The sequence below is a fragment of the Colobus angolensis genome, unplaced genomic scaffold (assembly GCF_000951035.1).
Source record: "Colobus angolensis palliatus isolate OR3802 unplaced genomic scaffold, Cang.pa_1.0 Scaffold32, whole genome shotgun sequence".
Taxonomy (NCBI): Eukaryota; Metazoa; Chordata; class Mammalia; order Primates; family Cercopithecidae; genus Colobus; species Colobus angolensis.
Window position 1 is genome coordinate 1,509,034 of NW_012116488.1, and position 27,014 is coordinate 1,536,047.

The 27,014-nt window shown below is 63.4% G+C and overlaps 1 protein-coding gene across 1 annotated transcript; it reads right to left on the bottom strand.

The window, feature by feature from the left end:
* On the bottom strand, positions 1-27,008 carry ASPG (asparaginase). Its single transcript, XM_011951407.1, has 16 exons — positions 26,890-27,008; positions 19,752-19,860; positions 18,891-19,002; positions 16,955-17,080; positions 15,031-15,114; positions 14,012-14,138; positions 9,069-9,181; positions 8,256-8,438; positions 8,007-8,120; positions 7,293-7,415; positions 5,862-5,957; positions 5,411-5,574; positions 3,416-3,502; positions 1,092-1,191; positions 707-787; positions 1-186 (listed from the first exon to the last, which is right to left on the bottom strand). The coding sequence occupies exons 1-16, from the start codon at positions 26,969-26,971 to the stop codon at positions 166-168; spliced, it is 1,722 nt and encodes a 573-aa protein (XP_011806797.1). The 5' UTR covers positions 26,972-27,008; the 3' UTR covers positions 1-165.
* Between the last annotated feature and the right edge of the window lie 6 nt (positions 27,009-27,014).

Sequence of the window (27,014 nt, forward strand, 5' to 3'; positions counted from 1 at the left end):
TGAGGAGATGCCAGAGACTTTATTGTCATTATGCCCAACAAAGGCCTTCAGGCTTTGCATGACAGCAGGCTGGGAAACAGCCCCAGCAGTGGGGTCATGCCTGAGACCCCTCCAGCAGGTCACGGGAGGCAGGAATGGCTTACACTGCAGCAGGATGGCTTCAGGTTAGACATCAGGCAGCACTTCCTGAAAACATGAGGGCTCCTGAGAACATGCGGAGACCCAGGTAGTGTGTGAAGGCAGGGCAGAGAGACAAGCCCAGGCACCCAGTCTGTGCGGCACAGCCCAAGAGCCTGAGCAAACCCAGCTTGAGACTATGGGAGGGCCAAGCAACGGAGTGGGAATGGGGGTGTCAGCTGGGAACTGACCTGGGAGACAAGCAGTAGCACCCAGCCGAGGGGGTCCCAGTGGGGCAGGGCGCGGGGGCAGGGGTGGGTAAGGGGATGCTGCGTCCTGGCTGAGCCATCAGTGCTCAAGTCTGGTCAGTTCCTTCAGGAAGTCCTCCCTGACTGCTCCTTTCTCCTTCCCCTCACCTCTAAACTGTTCCACCCCGGACATCCCCAGGAGGGGCTCTGAAGACCCTAAACTGGCTGGGACCCATCTCAGCCTCCTCCGGTTCTGCCCCCCTTGGTTACGCCCCCCGAGCTGGGATCCAGCCCTGCACTAGAAGCTCATTTGGGGGTGTCAGCCCCGCCTAGGGACTTACTAGGCATGGGACCTGGGCACCGACCGCACCCTCCAGGCTCTGTAGAAAGGCCACCACTGCCAGGTTCCCAGCTGCCTCCGCCTATGGGGAAGCAGTGGGGAGGGGCTGCCTTGGGGCCACTGACTAGCAGCCTGGCCTGAGGACCCCCATCCCCAGGACGCCCTCCCCCTCCCCCAGCTCACACACACAGGGTCCCAGCGGCTCCGTCACTCTCGTCACCCCCCACCGCTCAGCGCCCCGGGAAGGGGACCCAGTCTGTGTGGGTCCTGCATGGGGAGGGCCGGGGATTTGGGGGAGGAGCAGAGCAGGGAGCTGGTGAATTGTCCAGGTGTCCTTTCTGGAGGTGGCAGCCTTTGGAGAGGGTGCAGGGGGTGGGGGCACTCACGACGTGCAGGGCGCTGTGCCCATCATAGCCCGGCTGCCCCAGGTCAGCCCCTGCCTGCCACCACACCTGCAAGCCTTCGAGGTCAGCCCTGCATGCCAGCCTGGGGGCGGGGGCAGAGGAAGAGTTGTTGGGCACCTGTCCATCTGCCCACCTGCCTGTCCCCCAGGTGCCCTGGACGCTCTTACAAAGCCAGCCCAAAACAGCTGACCCAGCAGCGACCTGGTCCTGCAGCAGGAGTCGCTGGGGGCCATCGGGCAGCCTGGAGTCTGGTTTCACCCAGTAGGTGGGACGACGACTCCAGTCAAGGGTGCACATGCACAAACATACATGAACACACATGCACACCCAGCAGCATACACACCAGCACACATGCACACACACAGGAACACACAAGCACACATCCACACATGCACACACACACACGAGCATATATGCACACACAGGAGCACATGCGCCTTGGCACACACATATGCACGCCCACCTGCTGAGCAGCCCATGCCAGTTTCGTGTTTCACAACACCGCTCTTCCCAGGGCGGGGTCCGCAAAGGCGGAAAGAAAAGTTTGAGGCAGCCCAGTGGTTCAGAGAGGGGGACACAGGAGGCACCCTGGGATAACTGTTGGCCCTGGACCCCGGCAGACTGCATGGCGGGGGGTCCTGGCTGGGACAGGGGTCCGGGCCCACCTGCCCTGGAGTGGGCACCTGCCAGGCCCTCGCCAGCTCCTCCTAACCCTGCCACCCTCCTGGGTAGAACTGACTCCCCTCCTGGGGAGGCCAGGCGCAGGCCAGGTAGGGACCCGGCAGGGAAGGCCCCACCCCTGGTGTGCAGGGGCTGGGGGTAGTGGCCTGGTGAGGGAGGGGCTGCCCCCTCTTCCGGAGGGCCCTTAGGGACTCTGCTCCTACCCAGGAAACAGCAGCAGCCCTGCAGTGGCACTGGGTAATCTCTGGGCCGATTCTGCTAGATGGCCTCACTGGCCCCTCCTGGACCTGCCCCAAGAGGCCAAGCCACACACACACTCTGGCCCCTAGGAAGGCCTGGCCAAGGGGCTCGAGTCCAGCCAGCAGCTCGGGCTGGCCAGGTCCACTTCCAAGCGGAGTTCTGGACCAGGATTCTGGTCCCAGCTCCCACAGGACCTGACTACCGCCTCAGTTTCCCCATCTGTCAGTGGAGCCAACAAGGCCTGCCTGGAGTGCAAATCTGGACCAAGTCACCCCAGAAGTCCCTTCAAAAGCAAGACCAGGGGTTGTGGGCCAGTCCCAGAGGAGGAGCCAGAGCTGCCGGTCCTCCTCCTGCTGGGCAGGCGCCTGCACCCACTCCCCTCCCAGCCAGTGAGCCGAGTCCCTGCCATCACCCACTCCCCGAGCCTGGGACTCTGGACTTGCAGGGACACAGACCCCGCCACTCACAGCACCCCCACCCCAGCAACCACCTGTACCCGACCCAGGTCTCCTGCCTCCGACTCTCCCTTCTGGGTCCCTCGGAGCCGTCCTGGCCTCGGGCAGCCCAGGCTGGGCACAGGAGACAGCGCCAAGTCACCAGGCACAAGGCTTGGGGTGGGGGGCAGCGATTCTGACTGTGGTAGACAGAGTAGGATCCCTGCAGCCCTGGCCCACCTCCACCCACAACCAACACCCTCACCGAAGGCCTCCCTGCGCCTCAGTCTCCCCAACAATAACATGATGTCAGAAGGCCTGAGCCTGCCTCGGTGGTCACTCGGGCAGCATGAGATCGGAAGGCACATTGGCCACTGGTGCCATGTGGCCAGCAGGTGGGGGCGGGGCCTAGGTCAGTTTATCGCAGGACGGGAACCACCCGGGGGAGAACAGAGCTCAGGAGGCCTGTCACCTGCCAGGGGCTTCAGCTCCCCTGTGCTCCACCTGTCCCAACCTCTCCAAATGCAGCCCCAGCCACCCCCCAGCACACATCCCAGCCCCTCTCACAGCCAACCACCAACTCCCATACCCCTCCTCAAGCCCACCACACACACACACACACGCATGCACGCACACACACTCATGCACGCACACACACTCATGCACGCACACACACTCATGCACGCCCACATACACATGCACACGTGTGCACACAGACACCCTTGCTGGACTGTTCGCCCAGCTGAGAACAACTCCTTCCCCTGCCCCATGACATGGTCCCAAGCAGACACCTCTTCCCGTCAGTCAGGCTGGTGCACACTGAGGTCAGCGGGCCTTGCCTCTGAAGCCCCCACACCCTGACTCACTTGTCCCTCCCAGCAGGTCTGGCTTTCCTTCCCCAAGCTGTGTCCCCCACATGCCTGGAAGAGCAGGTGCTCTAGCTGCGCTCACCTGCACAGCTCCGTCCCTGCCTCCTCCAGCTCCTGGGTGGACAGGGAGGCCCCGGCTTCCCGCAGCAACCCAATGACACCCGGATGCCTGTGTGAGAATGAGCATACTGACCCTCTGCCCTGGCTGGCCCAGCTCCGCTGCACCTCACTCAGGAGCCAGCAGGACGCATGTCCTGCGCACAGGGACAGGGACCTGCCTGCCCAGGACCCCACAGCCCTAGCCTCAGATGAGGGCCCATCCCCCCATCCTCTGCCTAGGCCCATGCGACATCATCTCGGGGTCCCACCACCTCCATTTGTCCAGAACACCTTCTTAGGGCAGCTCAGGTCTGCAAGAGGTAGGGGCCAACTCTGCGGCAGCCCCGCACCCAGCCCCCAGGGGAGGGCACTGGTTGGTGCTGGTGGAATACTCCTCCCAGGGCAGTCTCCCCCACCCATCCCAAGGGGACAGCCCATTCCAGAGGACAGCCTCACATGAGCTGACCGGTCCCACTGCACACCCAAACGCTGATCACACCCCGTGGTGACCTCCTCAGCCAGGCCCAGCGGACACTGAATCAATCCGGCTGACTGCCCTTGGGGTGAAGTGGGGGCGGGGCACCCGGACAGTGGAGTCTGTGGTGGGGTCGGGGCTCTAGCAAGGCCTTGGAGCAGAGGCACGAAGGCCCGAGGCCACACAGCCCATTGCACAGCGAGACCTAACGACTGTGCCATAATCGCTGGCCATGCCCCCACCCCTGCAAAGCACCACAAATCCCCCCCCCGTCACCCCATTTAGGGAGCCTGGGAATAGGTATGAGGCAGTGGCCTCCCCACACCCCACTAGGGCACAGCAGGGCCAGGCAGGCAGCCTCGGGGAGCCTGGTGGTGGAGTGAGGCTGGGTGACCGGTTGGGGGGTTGCTGTGAGCCTGGTCCTGTGAGTCAGGAAGGGACGAGGGGGCGGGCCTGTGTGAGCTCATCTCCGTGCCACCCACCCACGCCGAAGGACCCCCCAGTCTAGAATCTCCAGTCCAGATCACCCCAGCCCTGCTTGGGGGACCCTCACAGCCCCTCCCCCTCCTGTCCACCACCCTGTTCTCTCCTGTTCTTTTGAGCTCCCTGTCAATGCTCACAGGAGCCTGGAAGGAACCTTCTACCCCAGTCACTGACTTCGCAAAGGGCGCCACACCCCGCCCCACCCCAGGGCTCACCGCTGGGGAGGGAGACCCACAGTTGAACACGGCAGGGTCATATGACCCCAGGCTCAGACACCCCGGCCTTCTCTCCATGCGACTCCTGAGCACTCCCTCCCCAGAAAGAACCCAGGCTCCTGCAGGCCAAGTCCTCCCACCCGCAGGGAGGAATCCCCAGGAACCCTGGGATCTCTGAGCAGCCAGGTGCGTCTGGGCAGTGGCACCGGCAGACAGGTCCTCGGCCTTCCCAGGCCCGGGGCCGCTGGGCGTCCGGGGCAATAAACAGTAGGAAGGGGAGACGGGACACAGATCCCACCAGTGCTGGCCCCGCCCCCTACGCAGGGGCAGAGGCACACACTCTGCCTCTGCTGCTGCTCGAGGCTTTGGGAAGAGACACCAGCCAGGGCTTGTGGGTGGGGCAGGGGAGCCCCACATGCATGGGCTGGGCCTGTCCTCCAGGACCCGAGTTGCCTGTTGCAGCCCCAGATCTGCAGCCGAGTCACCTGCTTTTTACTGACCGCGTCTGGCTGCTGGGCCAGGACCTTCTGCCCCACCTCCACCCCAACCCCCCATACCCACAGGTGTACAGAGATGACTCGGGAGCACCGGGTCCTCCTGGCTTTGTCCATAACACTTTTGTTTTCTAGGAACTCTGGGCTGGGGTCTTACTGGACCCCAGGCCAGGGGGGCAGCCTTTAGGAAGCAGGTATCCTCCGCCTCTCCCAGCCCAGCCCCGCCCCGGGAGGCTGTTTGAGCCCAGGAGCCCACAGCCTCTCTGCACCCACCTGCCCAGGGCCGCTCTGTGCACCCCTGGCCCCACTACCTGCCCCGCACGGCCAGCAGCAGCGGGCTGAAGCCGTCTGTGTCCCGGGCGTCCACGTCCACACCTCCCTGCAGCAGCATGGTGACTGCCTCTACGTGGCCTCCCCGGGCAGCCGCGTGCAGTGGGGTCTGGCCGTTAAAGTCCACCAGGCCCAGGTCACTGCCCTGAGGTGACACAAGGACACACAACCCCTGAGGGAGGGCCAGGCGGGGCCAGGTAGGCCACGGGGAGGGTGGGGCCCCTCTAAGGGTAGGGCCCAGCACAGCCCCTGCGCCCACCCTCAAAGCTGCAGTGAGACCCCACAAGCTGGCAGGACAGTCCTGCTGCCCAGCCTGGCCGACAAGGGCTTAGTGTGGTCAGTGGGTAGATGAAAGGCCGTCCTGCCTAGAGGGTTCAGAGCCCCCGGGCCAGGTGTGGCTGGGGCTGGGCCCCCAGGGTTGGGGAGGCTCACCAGCTCCACAAGCGCCTGCAGCACCTCCAGGTTGCCAGCGTGGGCGGCAGCACAGGCCAGGCTGGGCATCAGGGCATTCCGCAGGGCATCTGCCTCCTGGGTGGGGAAGGCGGCACCCTGGGACCCATGCCTCCCTCTGGCATCTGGTGGAACTGGCAGTCCCTGGTGCTGTGTGACCCCTGCCAGCCCCCACACAAGGGCCCACAGATCCCAGGGCGTGGGTGAGAAGGAACCTGAGCTGCCACGTCGGAAGGCCTGCGGTGGAGCCTCACTACTCCACCCCACCCAGGCCCCCTGCCCCTGGAGCCAAGGCCAGGTCATGAGACCACCATCCAGCTCTGTCCCCAACAGGTGTGTGGCCAGGGCCTGCTACCCACCCTCCAAGACACCCCCATCTGCTCCCACTGCTGTCGGGACAGAATCGTAAGTCACCTGCGTGAGGAGTGTGGGAAGGGGAGCGAGACCCCTCCCCTGGGAGGAAGGCCCTGTCCCCACGGCTGCACCTTCCCAGAAGAGCCACCTGCCCCCAGCACCTGGCATCCAGGAGCTCCCCAAGACGGCAAAAGGCCAGGGTCCTGGCAGAGGCCCCACAGGTGCCACCATACCCAGCAGGCACAACATGGCCTGGTGACAAGGCTGCTGCCTCTGGCCTGTCTTCCTAGAGCATTCAGGCCCCATGCAGCTGCCCTAATAACGGGCCATGCACTCCAGTCCTTTCCACCTGCGCACCACCCGCCCCAGCAAGTGGCAGTTGCAGCACATGGCTCACAAGACAGGTCCATCCCTATGGGGCGAAACTGAGGCACTGAGGCCAAGGCAGGACCCCAGGCAGTGGGGAACAAGGCTTTCTGGCCTGCCAGGCCCCATGTCAGGCTTGGATGCTTGGTCCAATAGCCAAGGGGGCATGTTGCGGGGTCCAGGGAGGCCCCATCCCCCTGCAGACCCCAGGCCTTGAAAGCCCTCCTTCCTAGGTCTAGGCACCCCAGTTGTGCAGGGGACGTGCTCAAGGGCTGGTCCTCACCTCCAGGTTCAGGTAGGGGCCTGGAACCCCTGGTGCTCAGAGCCTGGGAGAGCCCAGAGCAAGCACCGCCCCCACTCACCCACCCGTCTCCTGGACAGGCAGCTCCCAAGGCAGCCCCGCACTAAGGCAGCGCCGTCAGTCAGAAGGCAGTGGCCTGCCGAGCCCTGGCCCCCAGCCTCCCTGCTGTGTGCCCACCGCCTGGCCCTTCCTGCATCCTGTCCCAGGGACCCTGCAAATCCTCCTTGCTGCAGACCGCAAACCCTCCTCCTGTGCCCCAGAACCTGGGTGTGCCTAACTGTTCGGGCTGGAGTGAAGGCTACAGGGGCTCGTGACTGCCTAGTGCATCCCAGGGTGACCAAGAGGATGCACAGCCCCCAGCTGCCACTCAGGTCCATGTGCCATGCCATTACCTGGCTGCCGCTCAGACTGAGGAGCCAGGACACCCCACGGCCCAGCGTGTTGCCCTGCAGCGAGGGCCGGCACTCTTCCACCAAGGGTGGTGTCATCTCCCCACGAAGGTCCTTGGTCAGCAGCTGGGGGAGAGAACAGAGGCGAAATGGCTCTGCAAGAGCTGGATGGGCAGCCCAGAACAGCCTGGAGGGTCGGGCTACCCAGGCACAGGCAGAGGTTGCCCTCGGCCTGAGCCTCAGCCGTGTGTGCTTCATCCCTCGGGCCAGAGTGGGCCAGGTCTCCTCGCAAGGCCAGCCCCACTCCCCGGCCCTACCAGCTCGGGGTCTCCAGAGGCTCCTAAGGTTTCTGCCCAGCCCCAGGGGCTGGCAGCCCAAGGGTCTGGGGCCAGCTGGGTCTGAACCCTACCCTCCAGGAAAAGTGGGAAGCAGGAGAGGATTTCCTGGCGACAGTTACGGGAGCCTCAGGTCTCTATGCAGGCTGAGAGGGCGCAAGGACAGGCGGAGCCTGGGCTGGGGGTCCGGTGAGGGCTGTGGGGAGCCTGGGCCCGGAGCTGCCCTTCACCACTATGGGGAGCCACATCCCTCCCCTTCCCAAACAAGACACACCCTGGGCCGGCCCCCAGGCCCTTCCAGCACCGCCCCAGGCACGCCCCGGGAGCCAGCTGACAGGCTCCTGCACACCGAGGGTCTCCCACAGCCCCAGAGCGCCCGCACCTCCTTCCTGTCATCCAGGCTCAGCCCTGGCTGGCCCAGCACATACGATAGCTTAGCCAGCGCGGCCTCTGACGTCATGTCGAAGCCTGAGATGACGCCGGCTCCCTCCATGGCCTGTGAGGAGGGGGCATGTGGGCAGGAAGGGTGACTCACCACAGCCCCCAGCCCGTGAGGGGTGGGTCAGAGCCCACCTCTGCCAGGCCCTCAGGCTGTCCCCTTCCCCGCTAGGCCCTGATCTCCCGGCACTACCATGCCAGCTGCATAGTCTGTGGTCACAGCCCCCTGGAGGCAGTGGGTACAGTTGACGATGACCAGGCCGCGCTCGGTCGCCATCTGCAGCTCCTGCAGCAGGTCGGGCTTGGTGGGTCCGTTCCCCGAACCAAAGGTCTCCATGACCATGCCCTTCAGGGGAGGCTGCAAGAAGGCCCGAACCTGTGGGGCGGTGGGGAGGGAGGGCTGGATGGTGAGGGTCTCTGCCCTCAGCACCACTGACGCTTGCCCCGTGTCCTCCCAAGGAGAGGGACCCCAAGCCAGGGGCAGCTGGTGCCTGCCCTGCTCCCAGGACAGCGGGGCTCCTGGCAGGTGTGCACGGCTGCTGGCACCTGCAGGGGGCTGCTCCCCACACATTCTCCCAAAGGGTCGCCCTGTCTGTAGGGACGAAGGCCTTGTGTGGCAGAACACCGTGGAAACACTTCAGAGAGGTGGGAGAGGAGCCAAGAAGGCCATCAGAGACCCCAGCACAAACACCCTTGTCCAGCACAGCAGGGGCGGCTCCGAGCCAGCTGGAATCTGGGGGAGGACGCTGCCTCTAGGAAAGCATGGAGGACCCCGCTCTGGCTGTGAGCCGCGCCCCAACCCTGCCCACTCCCCAAGAGGCTGGAAAGCAACATGACCAAGGACAGGGGACAGGGCCTGGGGCCGGTGTGGCCACACTGCAGACATCTCAAGTCCATGTGGGGTCTACCCTGGCTGGTGAGGGCCCCAGGGAGCCTGGGGACCGTGGGAGGTGCAGAGGGCTGGGGCTCGGGGCTGCAGGGGCAGGATGGCCGGGGCGGTCCCTACCAGGGTGGCGGGGATCCCAGGGTAGAGGCGTAGCAGGCCCACATCCTGCTCCATGCTGCTGTGCACCACCAGCCCCGCCTTCCCGCCAACCTTCCGCACCAGCTCCCTGTTGACTGACGACAGGGAAGGGCCTGTGTGGCACCTTCAGGTCTCCCACCAGCCGAGACCCCAGCCCCAGCACCTGGCCTTCTGCACAGGCCGCCTCCTCCCTTGTTTTCAGAGCCCTGAGCCTTCACACCTCAGTCCCCTTGCCCTGCCTCCTCTCCCACAGGCAAATCCTCCCAGGCTGTGGCACAATCCGGCCTGTGCCAGGCTCTGCAGCATGCACGGGGCTGCGGGAGGAGGCACTCGGCCAGCGAGAGACCGATGGGCAACACAGTCTCAAGGGTGACAGCCCAGGAAATCTCTGCTGGCCAGGCAAGGGGGCAGGAGGGTCCCGCAGAGATGGAGGCCCGGCTGTGCCTTGCAGGCTGCATGGGGGCGTCGGGTGGGCGCAGAGACGAGGAGGGCAGGTGTGCCCAGCTGGGGAGCCACCAGCAGTCGCTGTGCTGGGTCACAGGCATGGGGCAGCATCGTCGAACCAGCCAGCCTCCTCTGCCCCTTGCTGGGCACCCACTGTGCCCGCTGCCCACCGGCTCAGTGGTTGAATGAGTGAACAAATGGACTTTCGGATCCCTCACCTCTGGGGAGAGAAGGCCCCCATCCAGTTCACCCCAAAATCCTAATGTGCACCCATCACCCACTCCCCACACCCAGGGTGGGTGATGGTGGAGGTGCAGGCTCCAGGCGAAGTGGAGAGGGATGGATATTTGGGGTCAGTGCCCCTTGAACCCATCCATGCAGAGGGGCTCCCCAGAGGGCATGCCTGTCCTCGAGCTGAAGGCCGCCTCTCTGGCAGCACTCGAGCCCCCACGGTTCTTCCGACCTTCTCACTCTACTGTGGGTGGCGGTGAGAGGCTGATGCCGCAAGCCCGGCCCCCAAACCCTCAGAGGCCAGCGCCGAGGATGGGGTCCATTCCCTCGGTCCCCTCTCCACACTCATGGCAGCCTCCAGCAGAGCAGGGCTGGATACCGGGGACTCCCACCGCACTAGAGCCTGCCCAGGGCAGTAAACACCCTGGAGGCTGGAGAGCCCAGCCCAGGGCAACCGAGGCCCAGAGGCGGGGAAAGGCCTGGGCGCCTGGAGAGCCCGGCACAGCGCTGGGACAGGAACCTGGGCAGGAGGACCCCACACATGGCTCTTCCTCCTGCCCTCAGGGAGATGTCACCCATGTGTCTCTGGCCACTTCCACCAGAGCAGCTTGCATGCAATAAAAAGGACTTCCCTGGCATGGTGGAGCTGAAGAGGGGAGATGTGGGGTGCTGGGGATGAGAGAGGGGGAGCAGGGACGCGGCAGTGAGTCTTCCACCCCCACCAGAGGCCACAGCATCAGTCAGCCCCACACGATGGCAGCGTGAGATGCCCTTTAACTGACGGTGTGTGTCTCAGCTGGACAAGCAGATAAGGTGTCAGCATAGGGAAGGGGGGGGCACCGCCGCCACCAGCAGAGAGTTATGGCTGCAGAGGGGGTTATTACACAGAGACAAAGAGGGCCCACGCCCACCCTGCACTGACCGTCGCCTCCTGAGGGTCTGTGGAGGTCCCCCCTGGGACCCCAGTCCTTCCTGTCCAGGCCTGCTGGAGGCCAGGGGAATGATGACCCCGCACGCAGCAGCAGACAGGAGCGCCAGGGGAGGCCCTGCTGGCTCAGCCCCTTACCCCCCAGGAGGGACTATGGCCCTGTTTTACGGATACCAGAGCTTAGCACAGGAGCCGAACGGTGTAGTCTGCAGCCTCCAGGCTGGATGTGGCACAGCTGGGGTGGCTAGGACATGTCTGGGAGGGAGGTGGCTTCTCCCAGTGCACAGAAAAGGGCTCTGGGGCTCTGCGTTGGGATGACCCAGCGAAAGGACCCACAGCTGGTGTGTGACAGGCCTGGCCTGACCCCACAGCCATGTCCCCTTCTCCACCCTCCTCTGCTCCAAGGGCCCCGGCAGAGTGGGCCAGGGCCAGGGTTCAGCACAGAAGGGTAAGGGTGCAGGATTTGCCTGGGGGTGACAGCGTGGTCTCCTCAGACACACGGCAAGGACAGGGCCAGCAGGGCCTCCTCCAGCTTCCCATGCACCCCCACTCCTTGGCGCCAGCCGACTGTGGACAGGAGCACCAAGCCTGCCCATGACTCCCAGCCCAGCCCAGCCCCTCACTTCCCAAACAGTAGGTAAAAACCCAGGACAAGCCCTTGACAGGGTGCTGGTAGCTGGCATCCCGGCCCAGGTTGGCACTGCTACCCCCAGCGGGTTCAGAGAGGGTGAGGGTGCACACTGCCAACCCGTGCCCCTCCCCAGGGGCCTCAGCAGCCACGCCCTGGGCAAGGCCTGAGGTTTCTCAACGCCAGGTGCCAGAACCGGCCCGGCAGCCTGGCATCAGGTTCCCACACCCACATGCATGTGGGAAACACTCAGGGTGGGGGGCTGGGACCGGGACAGCCTCTCGTCCAGACCAGCCTTAGAACTATGACCAGGAGCTGCTCCGCGGCCCTGGGCCTGAGGCCGGTGTGTCTTCAGCCTCGTGGCCTGCCCAGGCTTAGCACCCTGTGCTGGCAGAGTCCCTGGAATCCGGAGCACGGTCCTCTGTGCCCTGCCGGGGCGCGGTCCACCCACCAGCAGAAGCTCCACTCCTGAGCCCCAGATAAGGTGTGAATCAGGCCCCACGGGGGAGCCGGGCCTGCAGGGCACCGCCCACACCTCTTGCTGCTCCTTCTCCCTGGGCTGGAGGGGCCAAGTGCCAGCATCCAGCATGGGCCAGCAAGCCAGTACCCCACCAGCACCGGCTCACAAGCCACCTCCTCCAAGAAGCCCTCTGGGCCGCTCGGGCCCTTGGTGAGCAAGTGGACCCCTGCCCAGGCCCGAGACCCGGTGTGCTGCACCCCTGCTAGACACACTGCTGTGTTCTGGGCATCACACTCCCTAGAAAGTGCTCGAGGGAGCAGCAGTCCCCCTGCTGGAACAGGGACACAGGCAAGGACCCTGGGCAGCTCCAGGGCCTGGCATGAGGGTGCCCTAGGAAGGGTCTGGCGGGGCAGGGGCCTTCCTGGAGCACCCACCAGAAGCTGGGGCCAGGAGGGGCTCTGGACACATCTGGCTGCAGGGCGTCTGCAGAAACGGGTGGAGGCAGGTGATTCCGAAATCCCCCGGCCATCTTCGGAGCTCAGAGTGTGAGCCCAGGACAGGAGACAGCGCGCAGGCTTGAGTCGGTGCCTCCCTGTGGAGCCTGCCTCTCTCTGCCTCTGTTTCTCACTTGTAGAACCAGGCAGTTTCCTCTGTTCCGTCCTGCTGAGGGGCCCTGGGGCAACAAGCAAGGCTGCCACCGAGCCCGGACTCCGACACGCATGCCTTGTCCTGAGCGCCAAAGATGCCGGGGGCTTTTGGAATCACCTGCCTCCACCCATTTCTGCAGACGCCCCGCAGCCAGACCTGCCCAGAGCCCCTCCTGTCCCCGGCTTCTGGTGGGTGCTCCAGGAAGGCCCCTGCCCTGCCAGACCCTGCCCAGGGCACCCTCATGCCAGGCCCTGGAGCTCGCCAGGGTCCTTGCCTGTGTCCAGGAAATCTTCCAGGAGGGAAGTCGCGCCCCAGCAGCCCACAGCCCAACCCTTTATCCAGGAGGGTCTGCTCCTTCTTAAAATGGGGAGTGGGGAGCGGGCAGCAGGCAGCGGGCAGCGGGGAGCAGGCAGCGGGGAGCGGGGAGCGGGCAGTGGGGAGTGGGCAGCGGGCAGCAGGGAGCAGGGAGCGGGGAGCCTCTGCTGCACCGGGAGATTCCCTAGGAAGTGCCTCCTCAGGGGTCCAGTGACCTTGTGGGCTTGAGCCATCAGCCCGCCATGACCCAGGCCTGGATAGAAGCCCAGCATGGGAGAGGGGGCACCTCCAGCCCACCCCCCCAAGATGGGAACAGCTGCTTCCATCCTAAGCAGGCAGCCCCACCCAGCCCCGGGCGAGGCATCAAATGCCCCCAAAGGAAGGCCAGTGCTGTCAAGCCCTGGAGCCTCCCCCGGGCTGGACCCCACCTCAGTCAGTCAGGATGAAACACAGGGCAGGTTTGGGGCTGCCAGGAGACAGTAGGGGGCCAGGGTAGGCAGGATGCGTCGCGCAGGAGGGAGGGGACGCTCCTGCTGCCTCAGGGAGGGGTGCTGCTAGGGTGGGGTCAGAAGGACCGGCCATGCCGGTCATGGACCTGGAGCGGGCAGGGGCCGTGTAGAGTCCAGGAGGCAGGGGCTCCCTCAGGAGCCGCACATCCCACACGGAGACAGTAGGCCAGGGGGTGACTTCCGGGCAGGCCATGGGAGTGGCCCTGCGTCTCAGGTGAGGTCTGGCAGGGCAACGGTCTCTGAGAACAAGCCCCAAGGCTGCTCCTACAGCCAGGGCCAGGGGGCGGGCTGGGCCCCCCAGGAGGAAGCCTCAGGACACAGGACTGGCTCGAGTCAGCCCCACAAGGATGGCTGGGCTGCCCGCCGGAACCAGAGGACAGAAAGAGTCCCTGAAAGTCCTGGGGACAAGGCTATGGCACAGAGAGGTACAGCAGAGCCAGGTGGTCGTTGAGGACCTCCTAGGCCTGGGGCCAGGGGTTGGGCAGGACACACGAGGGCCAGATGCCCCAAACCTCTCTTCCAGGTCTCCCGCCTCTGAGCCTACAGGGACCTGTGGAGGCCCCCACCTCTGTGGCCACGCAGCAGGCCTGTCCACGCAGCCCTGGCTTCTCCACAGCCCAGGGCAGAAATAAGCCAGGGCAACTCAGAACCAAGCACGGTGCTCTCAAATTCTGCCGAGTCCCAGCCACGAGCTCCCTGCAGCCACCCCTTGCCCAGCACCAGCACTGGGCAGGCACCTGGCCCTGCTCTTGTGGGGCTTACCTGTGACGTCAGCACCCACAGTGGCCAGAGGCGGCAGGTTCGGGGAGCAGAAGGCCGCGAACCTCCGAGCGTCTACCTTGGTCGTCCGGTTACCCCGAAACAGCTGATTCTGGAAGAAGAGGCAGACCTGCGGGAAGGAAGTGACAGAGCTCAGAGCAGCGGCCACCCTGTCCCTGACCCCTCTGCCCTCCCTGCCATCAATGGGGTGCCCAGGCCCAGGGGGAGGCGGGACTGTAACCCCACCCACCACAGGCAGAGACCCTCCTGGGAGCAGGTACTGCCCCGCTCGGGCCCTTTCCTGCCTTGCCACCTACCCACAGGCTAACCGGAACCCTCAGAGGCCTGGGGACCCCAGCGCCTGGGGTGTACAGGTGGCTGGGTGGCAGGAGGGCACCGTACTTCCTTCCCTTCCCACCTGCCCACTGCCCCCACCCCTGTTTCTTAGAGAGCCCTGGGAACTCGTCCCAAAGGTGCAGTGAGCACAGCTGATGCTGGAGACGCCCTGCCCACGGTGAGTGGGAGTCCCTGAGGCCCTCCGGAGCCGGTGTCGGAGCTCTAGTCAAGCTGCTCAAGAGCCTAAGGGAAAGCCCCTGCCCCAAGCCTGGGGGATCTTTGCACACATCTTCCGGGGATACCACATGAAACAGGGAAAGACATGGAGGAGGGCAAGGGACACCCTTCCAAGCCATGCTGGCTGCAACCTATTTTTATAGAAACGTATATACATATCTCTAACGTAAAACTCACATACGTATCTCTAACGTAAAACTCACATACGTATCTCTAACGTAAAACTCACATACGTATCTCTAACGTAAAACTTACATACGTATCTCTAATGTAAAACTTACATACATATCTCTAATGTAAATATCCACAGCGTAAGAACTAGAAGACAGTGCACCCAGCCATTGGCAGTGGCGTCTGGGGAGGGGCCTGGGGGGACTTTGTTTCCTGGCTGCTCTCGGGCTCCCGCCCCCGCCCCACCTGCCCTGCTTCCACGCGTGCCAGGCAGGTACCTCTGGGATCACATACTGGCCGGCCATGAGCAGTGCCCCCAGCAGGTTCTCACGGCCGTCGCTCCACAGGGCATGGATGGGCACCTGGGGGAGAGGCCACGGAGGAGCTGAAGCCTGGGAAGCCCAGAAGCCTGGGATGCCCAGCTCATCACTCCAGGTAAACCTCCAGGCCCAGCCCAGGAGCCCCAGGTGGGGTGTGGGAGAGAGGACAGGCAGGCTTGGACTGCAGCAGGCAGCCTGGAGATGGGTGTCTTGGGGGAACGGGGTGCTCAGAGGAGCTGGGCAGTAAGCCCATCTCCAAGGCCGCCAACAACAGCTGCCCCTGTGGACGATGCCAGCCTGCACCCAGGACCTCAATCCACCCACCAGCTCCCTTTACAGATCCAAGAGCTGAGTGCTGGCAGCAGAGGCCGGCCAGTCCCCATACTGGAGAACACATCACAGGCCTCCCACCCCAGCTGCCCTGCCCAGCTCCCTCGCTACCCCAGCAGAACTGTGGGCTGGAAGGAGGGTGGTGGGGTGAGGGGTGGGTGGGCTGTGACAGAAAGGAACTGCCTCGTGATGCCAGGCGCAGTACAGCTCTTCCCGCAGCTGCCTGTGTCTAGCATGGGCGACCATGCCCTATGGTTGACTGAGTAGCGTATCCCAGGAGGGCGCAGGTGGCCGTGCAGAGGCCAGGGTCTTCAGGAGGAGGCAGCCGGGCAGTGGTCAGTGCAAGGCCTCTGGAGGGAGAGAGCCCTGGCAGGGGGTGGCAGTCCCGGGTCCTGGGTCCTGGGTCTTCCCTGGCTCAGCCCTCATGTGGTGCGTGGCTGTGGGTGAGTCCTTGGCCTATAAGCCTCAGTTTCCCCATAGGTATAACAGGGATAAGGGTGCCCCGACAAAGGCCAACATCAGGGACAGAACACACATGTGAACATTCCTGGGGCCCGCAGTGCTCGTAACTGTGCTCTTGATTCCCCTGGAGAGGCCCATGGGACGCTCTGCTCCCCCAGGGCTCGGGAGTGTCTGGGAAGAGGAAAACCAGCCGGAGCCCTGTCCCTCCTTCCCAGCTCTGGGGCGGGAGGTGCTGCTCCACCCCTAACGGGTGTGCAGTGGGCCCCGGGGAGACCCTGGAGGGACAAGGGAGATGGCTCCAGGTAAGCAGAGTGGGATGGCTGAGCCGCCTCCCTGGACTGCTCCCCGCAAACCTCCTAAGAGAGCCTCCATGGAGTTTTCTGGAGCTGCCACCAAGCTCAAAGGAACACAGGTACCGGCTTCCCACACAAGACCTTAGCCTCAGCCATGGAAAAGGATCCCAAGGGGCTCAGGTGCCCATTGCCACCCGCAGGCAACAGGGACCCCTAGTCAGCCTCTAGCCGACCTCCCCTGCCACCTCCCCTCAAATCCAGTTTTCCAGAACAATCCACTGGCCTTGGCTTATGGGATTTGTGCTGGGTTAGGTTGAGAGAGGCGGGGAAATCGTGTGCCAGGGCCCCCAGGATGGCATTGCCTGGAACCACAGTGGGTGGAGCAAAGAGAGGGACAAAGGCAGGGACGTGGCCGGGACCTCCCGGTGCTGCTGTGTGTGCAGGCATCCTGCTGCGCCAGACGGAGAGATGGGCAGCAGCCGCGAGCAAGCATCGGGAGGAGAGGAATTGATGCCTGGCACCCCCAGGGCCGAGGTGGGCATGGCTCTGGGTGCTCCAGGGCCTCACAGCTCCCGGGGCCACCAGCAGGAGACGACCCCCACCATGGGGCAAGTGGGCTGGCACCCTGGCAGGACCTGAGCATTCGCGAGGCCCAGCACGGGCCCTGCAGCAGCCGGCTCAGGAGCTGCTGGGCTGAGCAGGAAGCCCAGGATCCCGCAGCGGCCGCCGGCAGCACAGACTTGACCTGTGGCCTCAGGAAGCCCCTATTCCTAGGAGCCCCGGGCCCCTGAGGTTACCTGGGCCCCAGTGAGGACAACGGTCTTCTGCAGGTTCTCCAGCATGAAGGACAGCATCGAGGCAGCAAAGGCCATGGTGTCAGTGCCGTGGATGACCACAAAGCCGTGGTACTCCTTGTAGTGCCTCTGCAGGAGGGGTGCGCACTCAGGCAAGGCCAGCCCCTCGGGGAGAAGATGTGTGGGAGGGCGCAGCAAGGGGAAAGGGTCCAGATGCAGAGGGGAGGACTCCGGGGAGGCGCCCATGGGGCCCTGGCCTGGAAGTCCCTCTCTGGAAGGTGAGCACCTGGCGTGGAGTCCTGGGATCACCACGCTGTCTCTGTCCCGAGGCTTCCATGCCACTCGGGTGCACCCACCACGCGCTGAGGCTCCCCTCAGAGCACTGGAGAATGAGTCCCTCCGAGGGGCCTCTGCACATTCCCGGACGGTGGGAGAGTGCCTCACATGGCAGCAGGGGGCCGTGGTGGTGTATGAGCCTCGAAGCCCAGACGGCGGATCAGGCAAGACACAACGGTGGGCACAAGGACGCCTGCAGGGTCAAGGCACAGCCATGGCTGGGAGCCAGCAGGTGATCCTGGAGGTTGCCTGGATCTGGACCTGGGTGGCCGGGCAGGACACTGAAGGGCAGCAGTGAAGCTGGCCATGCAGGGACGTCCTCTGGCCACCACCCCCTGGAGGGTGGCAGGTCCAGGCTGTGGCTGCCAGGGCACCGTTCCAAGAGCCCAGGGTCCCATACTAAGCCGGTGGGCTATTGAAACACCAAGCCCTGTAGGCCCGGGAACTGCATTGGAGCGGAGGCCAAGGAGGGGAAGGGCGCCCTCTGCTGGCCACTCGCGGCAAGACGGCAGGCTGGGCCACCTGAGCTGAGAAGGCCTTTGTGAGGCTGTCCAGGGCTGGTCCCTGCAGTAAGGACCACAGGGCACCTACGTGGGGCTCAAACAGCAGTCAGGCCTTGCCCGGTGAGGGCTGCCGGCCACAGATGGAGGAGCCTGTCCTGGTGGTGCTGCCCCCCACCCCGCTGCTGGGAAGTTCCCACTCAGGGGAGCAGGGGGTTTGTAAACGAAGCAGGTGACAATTGGGACTGGAGGGGGCAGGAGACCCCCGCCAGGGGAGGCAGCTCAGGTACGTGGGAGCGTGCTGTGGTGGGGGAGAATGGAGAAGAAAGGCTGATGGGGTGGGGGGGTGGTTCTGCCTGCAGGGTGAGCACACAGGTCGCTGGAAACCACAAGAGTCTGCAAGAAGTGCTGTGGTCCTAAATCCACTAAGACCCCAACTGGGGAGGGGACAGACAGAGGGCAGTGAGCCGGTCACCAGCCAGGCACAAGGAGCGTGTCGGCCCTTGAGGTAGCATCACACACCATGCCCCAGATACTAACTGAGACAGGCTAAGACAGCTGTTCCCGCTGTGTCCTCGCCTGGGAAGTCAACTTGGCCCTCTACGCCCACGCCCAGCTTGCATGAGGGAGAGGGCCTCAGAGTCTTGCCCCCAGCTCTGACATGAGGACCCTGCCCTTTCCTGAAGCTGCCATTCCCAGATGCTCCCAGGCCCCAGGCTGGGCAGGTGGACTCCACCCCGGAATCTGCAGCTCCTCACCTGTCCCAGAGTGTTTCTGTGGGCCACTGCCCATCCACCAGCCCCGCCCATACCCACAGCCCTGCCCACAGGCATAGCCCCACCCACACATAGCCCCACCCCCACTTTACAGCCCCACACACAACACAGCTCCACCCATGAAACACAGCCCTGCCCACATAACAGCCCCGCCCACACCCACAGCCCCATCCACTCTCCACAGCCCCGCCCACACTCCACAGTCCCGCCCACACTCCCCATTCCCACCCATGCTCCCTAGCCCCACCCACACCCAATAGCCCTGCCCACTCTCCACAGCCCCACCCACACACCACAGCCCCACCCAGCACTCCCCAGCCCCACTACCTCGATGATCTGGGCAACGCGAACCCACTCAGCGATGGTCATGTCACTGGAGTCGAAGAGGGGCTGGCACTCCAGCACAGTGTAGAGGATCCTCTGGTTAGGGGTGGCCGGGCTGCGGGACGGGAACAGCAGAAGACAGAACTGCAGGCTCCTGCTCTGCACCTCCAAATGCCCTGACCTGCTCTGCTCCCCTCTGGCGGAGCTGGGGCCCCTACGCCAAGGGCTCTGCACATAGCAAATTCTCAGCATCCCAGGCACAGGGCCTGGACCCCTTCCACCTGGAGCTCCCCACAGGGGCGAGGATGTGGGTCAGGATGGGCCATTCCCAGCAGTCTCCTTCCCACAGCAGCTCGGAGAGGGGGGCTGGGATTAGCCCATGCCCCGGCAGGAGAGGCTGCTGGCAGGAGGCTCACCTGCGACCGCTGTGGCCACGCAGGGCAACTCCCACCACGAGGGCAACTCCCAGCTCACCCCCAGCTGTGGGGACATCAGGGAGCTGGGCCCACAGCAGAGAAATGGAAGGATCTCCATGCTGAGGGCAAGGCTGCCTGGGCCAGCCGGCTCCTGATATACAGTGTCCCTAGATGGGGAGCCTTCATCACACTTGCCGAACCAGCCTGGCTGGGGGTGTGGGAGAAGGGCAGGGAGGGAAGGTGGGACCAGGCGCAGGGGCACCCTCCGAGGCTCAGGCTCTGGTGGAAGGCGGCTGCTGGTCAGTCCTAAAGCCCTGTAAGCTGAGGGGATGTTAGAGACAGGGGTGAGCAAATGGCTCATGTGGGCCTGGCCAGCAGTGCCCAGCCTCGGGTTCAGTGCCCCCCAGCAGCCATGCCCTGCCCAGGACCGGGAGGAGCCCACACTCACGGCAGCACCAGGATGTCCTCAGAGAGGCCGCGGGCTCGGGCGTGCTCCTCGTCATGGAACATGGGCAGTGTCCTCAGGAGGGCAGCCAGGCCCGTCCCAGGCACGAGCACTGCAGGCAGAGTCCAGGTGGATGGGGGGTCAGGGACTGGCCGCCATGGCCTCCTCCTCCCTCACTGAGGGGCAGGACCAGAGCTGGTGGGCTGGGGCTCCTGTCTTATGACAGTCAGAGGCTTGGAGGAAGGGCTATGCTGCCCCTGGGACCCCTCAGAGGGCAGGCCGCTGACCCGCGTTTGGAAGCCATGGCTTCCTGCCTTGGAGCCCACGGTGATTCCTCATTTCACACCTGGACAGCCCCAGGAGCTCTGCCCAGGTCTCCAGCTGCTCCACCTAGGCCCTGCCCCTGCTCCCACCCCCTTCTCCAAATGCTCAGTCCACACTCCTCACCAAGGTCCAAGGGCTCAGCCTTTGCCTCACTGTGGATGTGCTGCAGCCTCTGCCTGGAAGTCCTGCCTCATCTCCACTTCTCACCCAGTAGGTGCCTCAAGACCCAGATTGGGGCACCACCCCCAGGAAGCCCTCCTAGATGCCCAGGCTGTAGTGCTGTTCCCACATTCTCCCTCACTGACCCTCAAGCTCCGAAAGGGCATGGACTGTGTGACTCCCTCAGGGTCCAGCCCAGGTCCCCTTCCCCAGATCCCCAACCCAGAGGGCCTTGCACAGCAAGTGTGTGTGTGAGGTTGGCCCCACCCCCAGCAGCTCTGCCACCTTCCTGCAGCCTCTGCATCTCAGTTCTGTCCCATAAACGGAGACCTGGCCACACCACTCATTCCCCGGGGCCAGCCGCTCAGTATAAAGCCCTGACCCCTCAGCCACCCCTCCAGGGCCTCCAGCCAGCCCCAAAGCTCCCTCCTGGCCCTCCCTTCCCTTTCCCAGCAGCAATGCCCTATCCTATCCTGCAGACCCCAGCCATGGTCACCTGCTTTCCCCTGTCACCCTCTGCAGCCGCACCCATCTCCTATCACTGGTTCACAAACTAATCCCAAACTCGGCGATTTAAAGCGGCCCCCTCTGATATCCCTCCAGCCGCGCCCCTCCCTGCCATCGCCCTCCACCACTGGGCTCAGCCCGGTCTCCACATCTCTGCCTGTTAAGTCACCGGCCCCAAGACACCAGCCCCTTGGCCCCATGTAGGTTTATGGCACCCATGATCTTCTCTGGCCTTACACAAAGGCCAGTGGAGCCCAGGGGACGTTTGCTGGAGGACTGGATGATACACGTCGGCTGAGGTGCAGCCGCTGACAAAATCACCCCGCCAGTAGGGGTCAGCCAGTAGACGGGGGAGGCGGAGCCCACGCGTGTTTGTCTACCCAGAGCGCAGCCAGGACACAGGCTGCCAGAACAAAGGTCTGGACTCACCAGCCCTGTGAACCCCAAGGACCCAACCTCAGACCCTGGGCATCCAGGGGGCCAGGGTCCACCCCACACTGGCGTCCAAGTGTCCCTGTCTCATGTGCGGTGGGTTGAAAAAGCATCCTAGAAGATGTCCACATCCCAGGGCCCGGCGCAGTGGCTCAGGCCTGGAATCCCAGCACTTTGGGTGGCTGAGGTGGCGGATTGCTTGAGGTCAAGAATTCAAGACCAGCCTGGCCAACATGGTGAAATCCCATCTTTATAAAAATACAAAAATCAACTGGGCGTGGTGGCGCACACCTGTAATCCCAGCTACTTGGGAGCTTGAGGCGGGAGAATCACTTGAATCTGGCAGGTGGGGGTTGCAGTGAGCCAAGATGGCGCCACTGCACTCCAGCCTGGGTGACAGAATGAGACTGTCTCAAAAAATTGAATCAATACACAAAAATAAAAAAGATGTCCACATCCCAATCCCCGGTACCTGTGGGTGTCACTTCATATGGAAGTGTCTTTGTGGATGTGATATTAGGGGTCGTGGGTGGGAGGTGGGCCCTAAACGCCCTCCGTGTCTCCTTACAGGTGGGAGGCCACAGGGCATGGGGAGGCGGGAGGCACAGAAGAGAAGGCCGTATGACGACAGGGCAGAGCGGCCCCTGGAGATGCTGGGCTGGATGACTGGAGTGATGCAGCCACAAGCCAAGGACTGTGGCATCCACCACACAGTGGAGGTGGCAGGGGCAGTTCCTCCCACAGAGCCTCAGGAGGGAGCGGTGTCCTGCAGCACCTTGGCTCAGCCCGGGGAAACTCCTCTCAGGCCTCAGCCTCCAGAACCGAGAATGAACTTCTGTGGTGTTCAGCTGCTCGGCACAGTGGCCACAGTTAATGAAAAGTCACCCTCCACTCCTTGTGGCAGGTGAAGCTGGGGGTGTCTTATGGGGAAGGTGGAGGGGCACATCTGGTTTGGCTTTGTGGGACATACTCACATTGTGCAAGGTCACCTCCAGCTGCTGCTAACTCATGTGGGGGAACAGCTTCCAGAAACGTCCAGGAATGCTGCAGAGTGGTAGACGTGGATATGGTCCCTGCTGTCCCTGCCAGGGGGATGTGTGGGCACCACAGGCGAAATCAGCCAAAGAGAAAACTAAATTCTCTTGGTGTCCTCTTCTCTCGAGCAAAACACTGAACATGCGCTTTGCAGTGGTTTTCATGGCTCATACCTGTAAGCCCAGAATTTTGGGAGGCTGAGGCAGGAAAATCATTTGAGCCCAGGAGTTCAAAACCAGCCTGGTCAATTTCTTGTTTTTTTCTTTTGCCCTTTTTTTTTAGACAGAGTCTTGCTCTGTTGCCCAGGCTGGAGTACAGTGACGCCATCTCCACTCACTGCAATCTCCACCTTCAAGGCTCACTGCCTTAGCCTCCCAAGTACCTGGGGTGTGAGTAACCAGAATTACAGGCATGCACCACCACGCCTGGCTAATTTGTTATTTTTAGTAGAAGAGACGGTGTTTCGCCATGTTAGCCGGCCTGGTCTCAAACTCCTGACCTCAAGTGATCCACCCGCCTTGGCCTCCCAAAAGTGTTGGAATTACAGGCCTGAGCCACCATGTCTGGCCAAATGTTCCTTTTTCAAGCCTATACTGTCGCCAGTAAAGTTTTCTTACCTACCTGCAAGTGAACCACTTTCTAATTCTGGGGCTCCAGCACCTCACCCCGCAGTCAATGTGTGGTATGTCAGCAGCCATTCTAACAGGTATGCAGTGGCATCAGGTTTTTTTTGTTTGAGACAAGGTCTCACTCTGTCACCCAGGCTGGAGTGCAGTGGTGAGATCCAGGCTCACTGCAACCTCCACCTCCTGGGTTCAAGCAATTCTCATGCCTCAACTTCCCCAGTAGCTGGGAGCACCGGCACCCACCACCACATTATGGCTTTTTTTTATTTTTATTTTTTGTATTTTTAGTAGGGGTTTCACCATGTTGTCCATGGCTGGTCTTGAACTCCTGACCTCAAGTGATCCACCTGCTTCCGCCTCCCAAAGTGCTGGGATTACAGGTGTGAGCCACTGCGCCCGGTCATCCAGAGCAATTTCTTTTATTTTAAAGAAACACTGACTTTCACGCCTAACTCTGATTTTGTAACTTGTATTACTTTCCTCAGTGAGGGCCCTCCAAAAGCTTCAAGGCCTGCAGAACCTGAACCCTCCGGCCCTGCCTGGAACCTCTTCCTTGGCCTATCCAGGCAAGTGCCTGAGTTCGCTGGTGACCTGGAAACTCCTCAGCCCCCTGCCAAACACCTGGAAGGGAGGGCCCCACTGTCACCACCGAAGTCAAGCTGAGGCTTAGAAACTTGTGAACGTGCAGCGCCCGTTCAGGAAGGAGGTCCAGGCCAAGGGCACAGACGCTGCTGCAGTGACCAAGAAGCCACAGGCATCATTCCACCCACAGTCTCGGCTGCTGGGATCCATGTAGCCAGTGGGCAGGGAGCTTCTCTCAGCTGCCTGGCCCCAAAGCTCCGCCCTCCCTGCTGTGCCTGCAAGGAGCCGGGCTCAGGAGGGACTTTGGGACAAGCCGGCAAGTAAGTGGGGCTCCCAGTTTGACACAGGAAGTCTTCAAGTTTCTCGGCCGCATGGAACGTGGTCACTGCTGCCAGCTTGGGCTTATCAGCCGTTTCTGGATTCACTCTGCCCCTTGACCTGTGATAGCTTCAATGAACTCAGAGAAGGGATGGGTCGAGGGGCGTCCCCACTGGCATCGCCTCTGCCCTCCCTGAACTCTGGCAGGGCTCCAGGTGTGCAGCGTTCCACCCACAGGTCGCTGTTTACCAGCAGGCCCAGAAGCCGTTCCAACAGCGACAATCCAAACAGCTTTACTGTGGCAAAGCCACCACTCCCCTCTCACCTCCCCAGGGAAGGCCAGAGCCCACGTCAGCAGTGTGAAGGGAGTAAATCATTGACGCCTGGCGGGGCTGGGACTCAAGGCCGTCATGGGGGTATGGAGGGATGGCTCGCCTGGACTCCGGGCCAGGCTCCCTCCCTGGCCTGTGAGTGCTGCCCTCGCTCCTGGAAGCCTTGTCACTTCCCACACCATGAGGGTCTGCATGTCCCCAAATGACGCCTGACTGCCGTCACACAGCAGAGCTGGCATGAGGGCCCCTGGTCTCTGACAGCCCCGGCCCTCGGGCTCCCCAGCTGCTCCATGGGTGTGGGTGGTCCCCTCATCCAGGAAGACAGTGGGGACCAGATCTCCTGTCTCCTCCTTTGTCTTCTGGGGCTGAACCATGGGCTCCCCTGAAGTGGAGAAGGGGGAGCAGTGAGGATGCCGGCGACGGGGGCACAGGAGGGCCTGGGGCTGACAGCAGTGTCCTCCTGGAAGCCCTCAGCGTGGAGCCAGGAGATGCTGCCTCATCCTGTGGTAAGAGAGACCCTCACCTTCACGAGGGCTCTGAAGACGCGCGCCCTCGCCGGCTGGGACAGGCTGGCTGCTCCAACCTCGCGAGGGATCGGGGGGAGCCCATTCCTGCAGGTTCCTAGAAGTGGATGCCCCACTTGGGTCAGCTAGCAACAGCTAGGGGTGACCTCACAGCCACACACAAGCCAGGACCCCAGTGCACAGAGCACCGAGGGATCTCAGAAGGCTGCTTCAGGTCTGAAGACTGACGCCCCACACCCAGTTTCCAGCGTCAAAGTCTCTTGTTCCCCACCCAGACGCAGGACCTCACAGCCTCTTTCAGAAATGTGGTTCACGCATGTGAGTGCGCCCACAGGCTGCTGCGGTGAGCACGCAGGGGCCAAGCGAGACGGGTGTGCGGTGGGGTTGCAGTCAGAGTCCCCCGTCCCTGCAGCTCGGACCAGTCAAGAACTATGTGTTGAGCTCAACGAAATTGCAGTTGGCCACACACCAAGCCTGAAGGGGTAGTGTCAGGGGTGTCAGACCAGGCCCCAGACAGAGTCCCCAGGTCCTGTCCCTGCTCAGGGGCAGCTCTGGCAGGCTCTGGCCCTGCTGGGCTCCCGGCTACTCTTTCCTGCACCTTGCAGGGCTGCTCCTGGCCTGGTCCTCTCCCACCTTTGTCCTGCAGGTTTTGTGTCCTCAGAGAAGCCCTCCCTGGGCTGCCTCAAAACTCCACACCACCCACACACCAGGCCCAGGCCCTGTTATCAGCCCACAGCCCCTGCAGGGCCCTGGCAGATCCTGTCCCTGGGACTAGCTCCTTAATGCATGCCATCCCTTCAATGGCAGCCTCTCTCTCTGGCTTGTGAGGGTCAAGCACAGGAACTGTGTCACTCTGTGTCAGTGGAGAGTCACACAGGGGCGTTTGCCAAACTGTGAATGACTTCATTCCATTCACAGGCAGAGGGAGAAGCGCAGAGGAGGCTCCCAGCAGCCTGGACAGCCATGTTCCTGGGGCCTGAGTCCCTCATGGACGAGCCCCACTAGGCTTTGTCTCCTGGGCTGGGCACGGAGTGGGCCTCCAGAGGGTCTGCACTAGTCACGGTGCGGCGGGTGGAATCTGAGAGTAGCGACAGAGTGCTGGTGGCTTCTGAGCGCCACTTCAGCGGAAAGGGGTGGCCAGGAGGGACAGCTGCTGGGGAACAGGCTGTGAGAGGGGGTGGGGAAAGGAGGGGCAGGGAAGTGGTTGGCAGATGGGCAAGGGACAAGAGAATGTTCTGGTCATGCCAGGGGAGGCCCTGGGGCTCTGGCAGAGCCGGAGAGGGTCCCAGCCGTCTCAGGAGGGAGAGCTGCGGCGGACACAAGCAGTAGTGTAGGGGGGGCCAGGCCAGCAGGGAGCGGGAGGAGGGGGAGAAAGGGCTCCGGAGGGAAAGGCAGGCAGAGGTCCAGGGAGAGTCGCAAAGAGGTTCAGGACAGGCGAGGGGGCTGTTCTGGCCCCGAGGGAGGGAGCACCCCACATCACAGCAGAGCCCATGTGGGGGCCCCAGGAAGGTCCTGCTCTCCTGGGGAGCGCCCACACATTCTGGAGGCTCCAGTGCAACTGTCCTCTCCCCATCCTGGTGGCCTCATGCTCCGCAAGCTACCATCCTTCCTGTGCCCAGCCCAGGCTGGCAGCACTGTGCTGGAGTACCACAGAGCTCAGTGCCTGTCCCAGGCCTTGACCCTACCCAGGCAGAACTCAGTCCGGGCGCAATCGCTGGTCTCTAGTCAACTAGGTCCACACAGGGGCAGAGGAAGCAGGGCTCTGAGGCCACCTCCAGCGTGAACGCATGTGTCCCCGCAGATGCCAGGTGGCCCCAGTATCGTGCCAGGCACTGCTGCCTGACCAGGACCCCAGGGAACTCAGGGGATGGGGACACCCTCCTGGGTGTCGCAGGTGAGGGGTCCTCACAGCCTCCTAAGCCTTCCCGGCTTGTGTGTCCAGGGCAGGAGGGGCAGGCTAAAGCCCTGGGGCCCTCCTGCCCCATATTCCAGGGCTCCAGGGAGCTGGCCCTCAGGGTCACAGGGGCAGCACAGGGGCCTGCCTGGCCCCAGGGTCTCAGGGTGCTCCCAAGAGCACCGCGACCACGAGGACCCACCACGACCTCCTCTGTCCAGGTGGGGGCTCTGCGCGCGGGGGCGGCGGTGGCCGGAGCCGAAGGAGAGCGACCCCAACCCGCAACCCCCAGCCAGGCGCGGATCTGACTCCCCCACAACCCCCGTGGGTGCAGGAGGGTCAGAGGCTCCCGGTCTCGGCCAGGTCCAGAGGCCTCCCCCCGCCCAGGGCGCCGGGTCTCAGACTCACCGCCGAGCTCACTCCGCATGCCAATGGTGCCGCCGGTGTAGACGGCCAGCAGCCTCCGCTCGGACCCCATCGCGCGCGCCATGCCGGACCGGGGACCACGGGAGTGGACGGGCAGGGGATGCAGC

Excerpts from the sequence above, each read along its gene's own strand:
- ASPG (XM_011951407.1), bottom strand. The coding sequence starts at position 26,971 with ATGGCGCGCGCGATGGGGTCCGAGCGGAGGCTGCTGGCCGTCTACACC. Across the intron at positions 7,416-8,006 it reads GCCTGGATGACAGGAAGGAG|CTGCTGACCAAGGACCTTCG; the intron begins GTGCGGGCGCTC and ends TCTCTCCCCCAG. Across the intron at positions 5,958-7,292 it reads TCAGTCTGAGCGGCAGCCAG|GAGGCAGATGCCCTGCGGAA; the intron begins GTAATGGCATGG and ends TTCCCCACCCAG.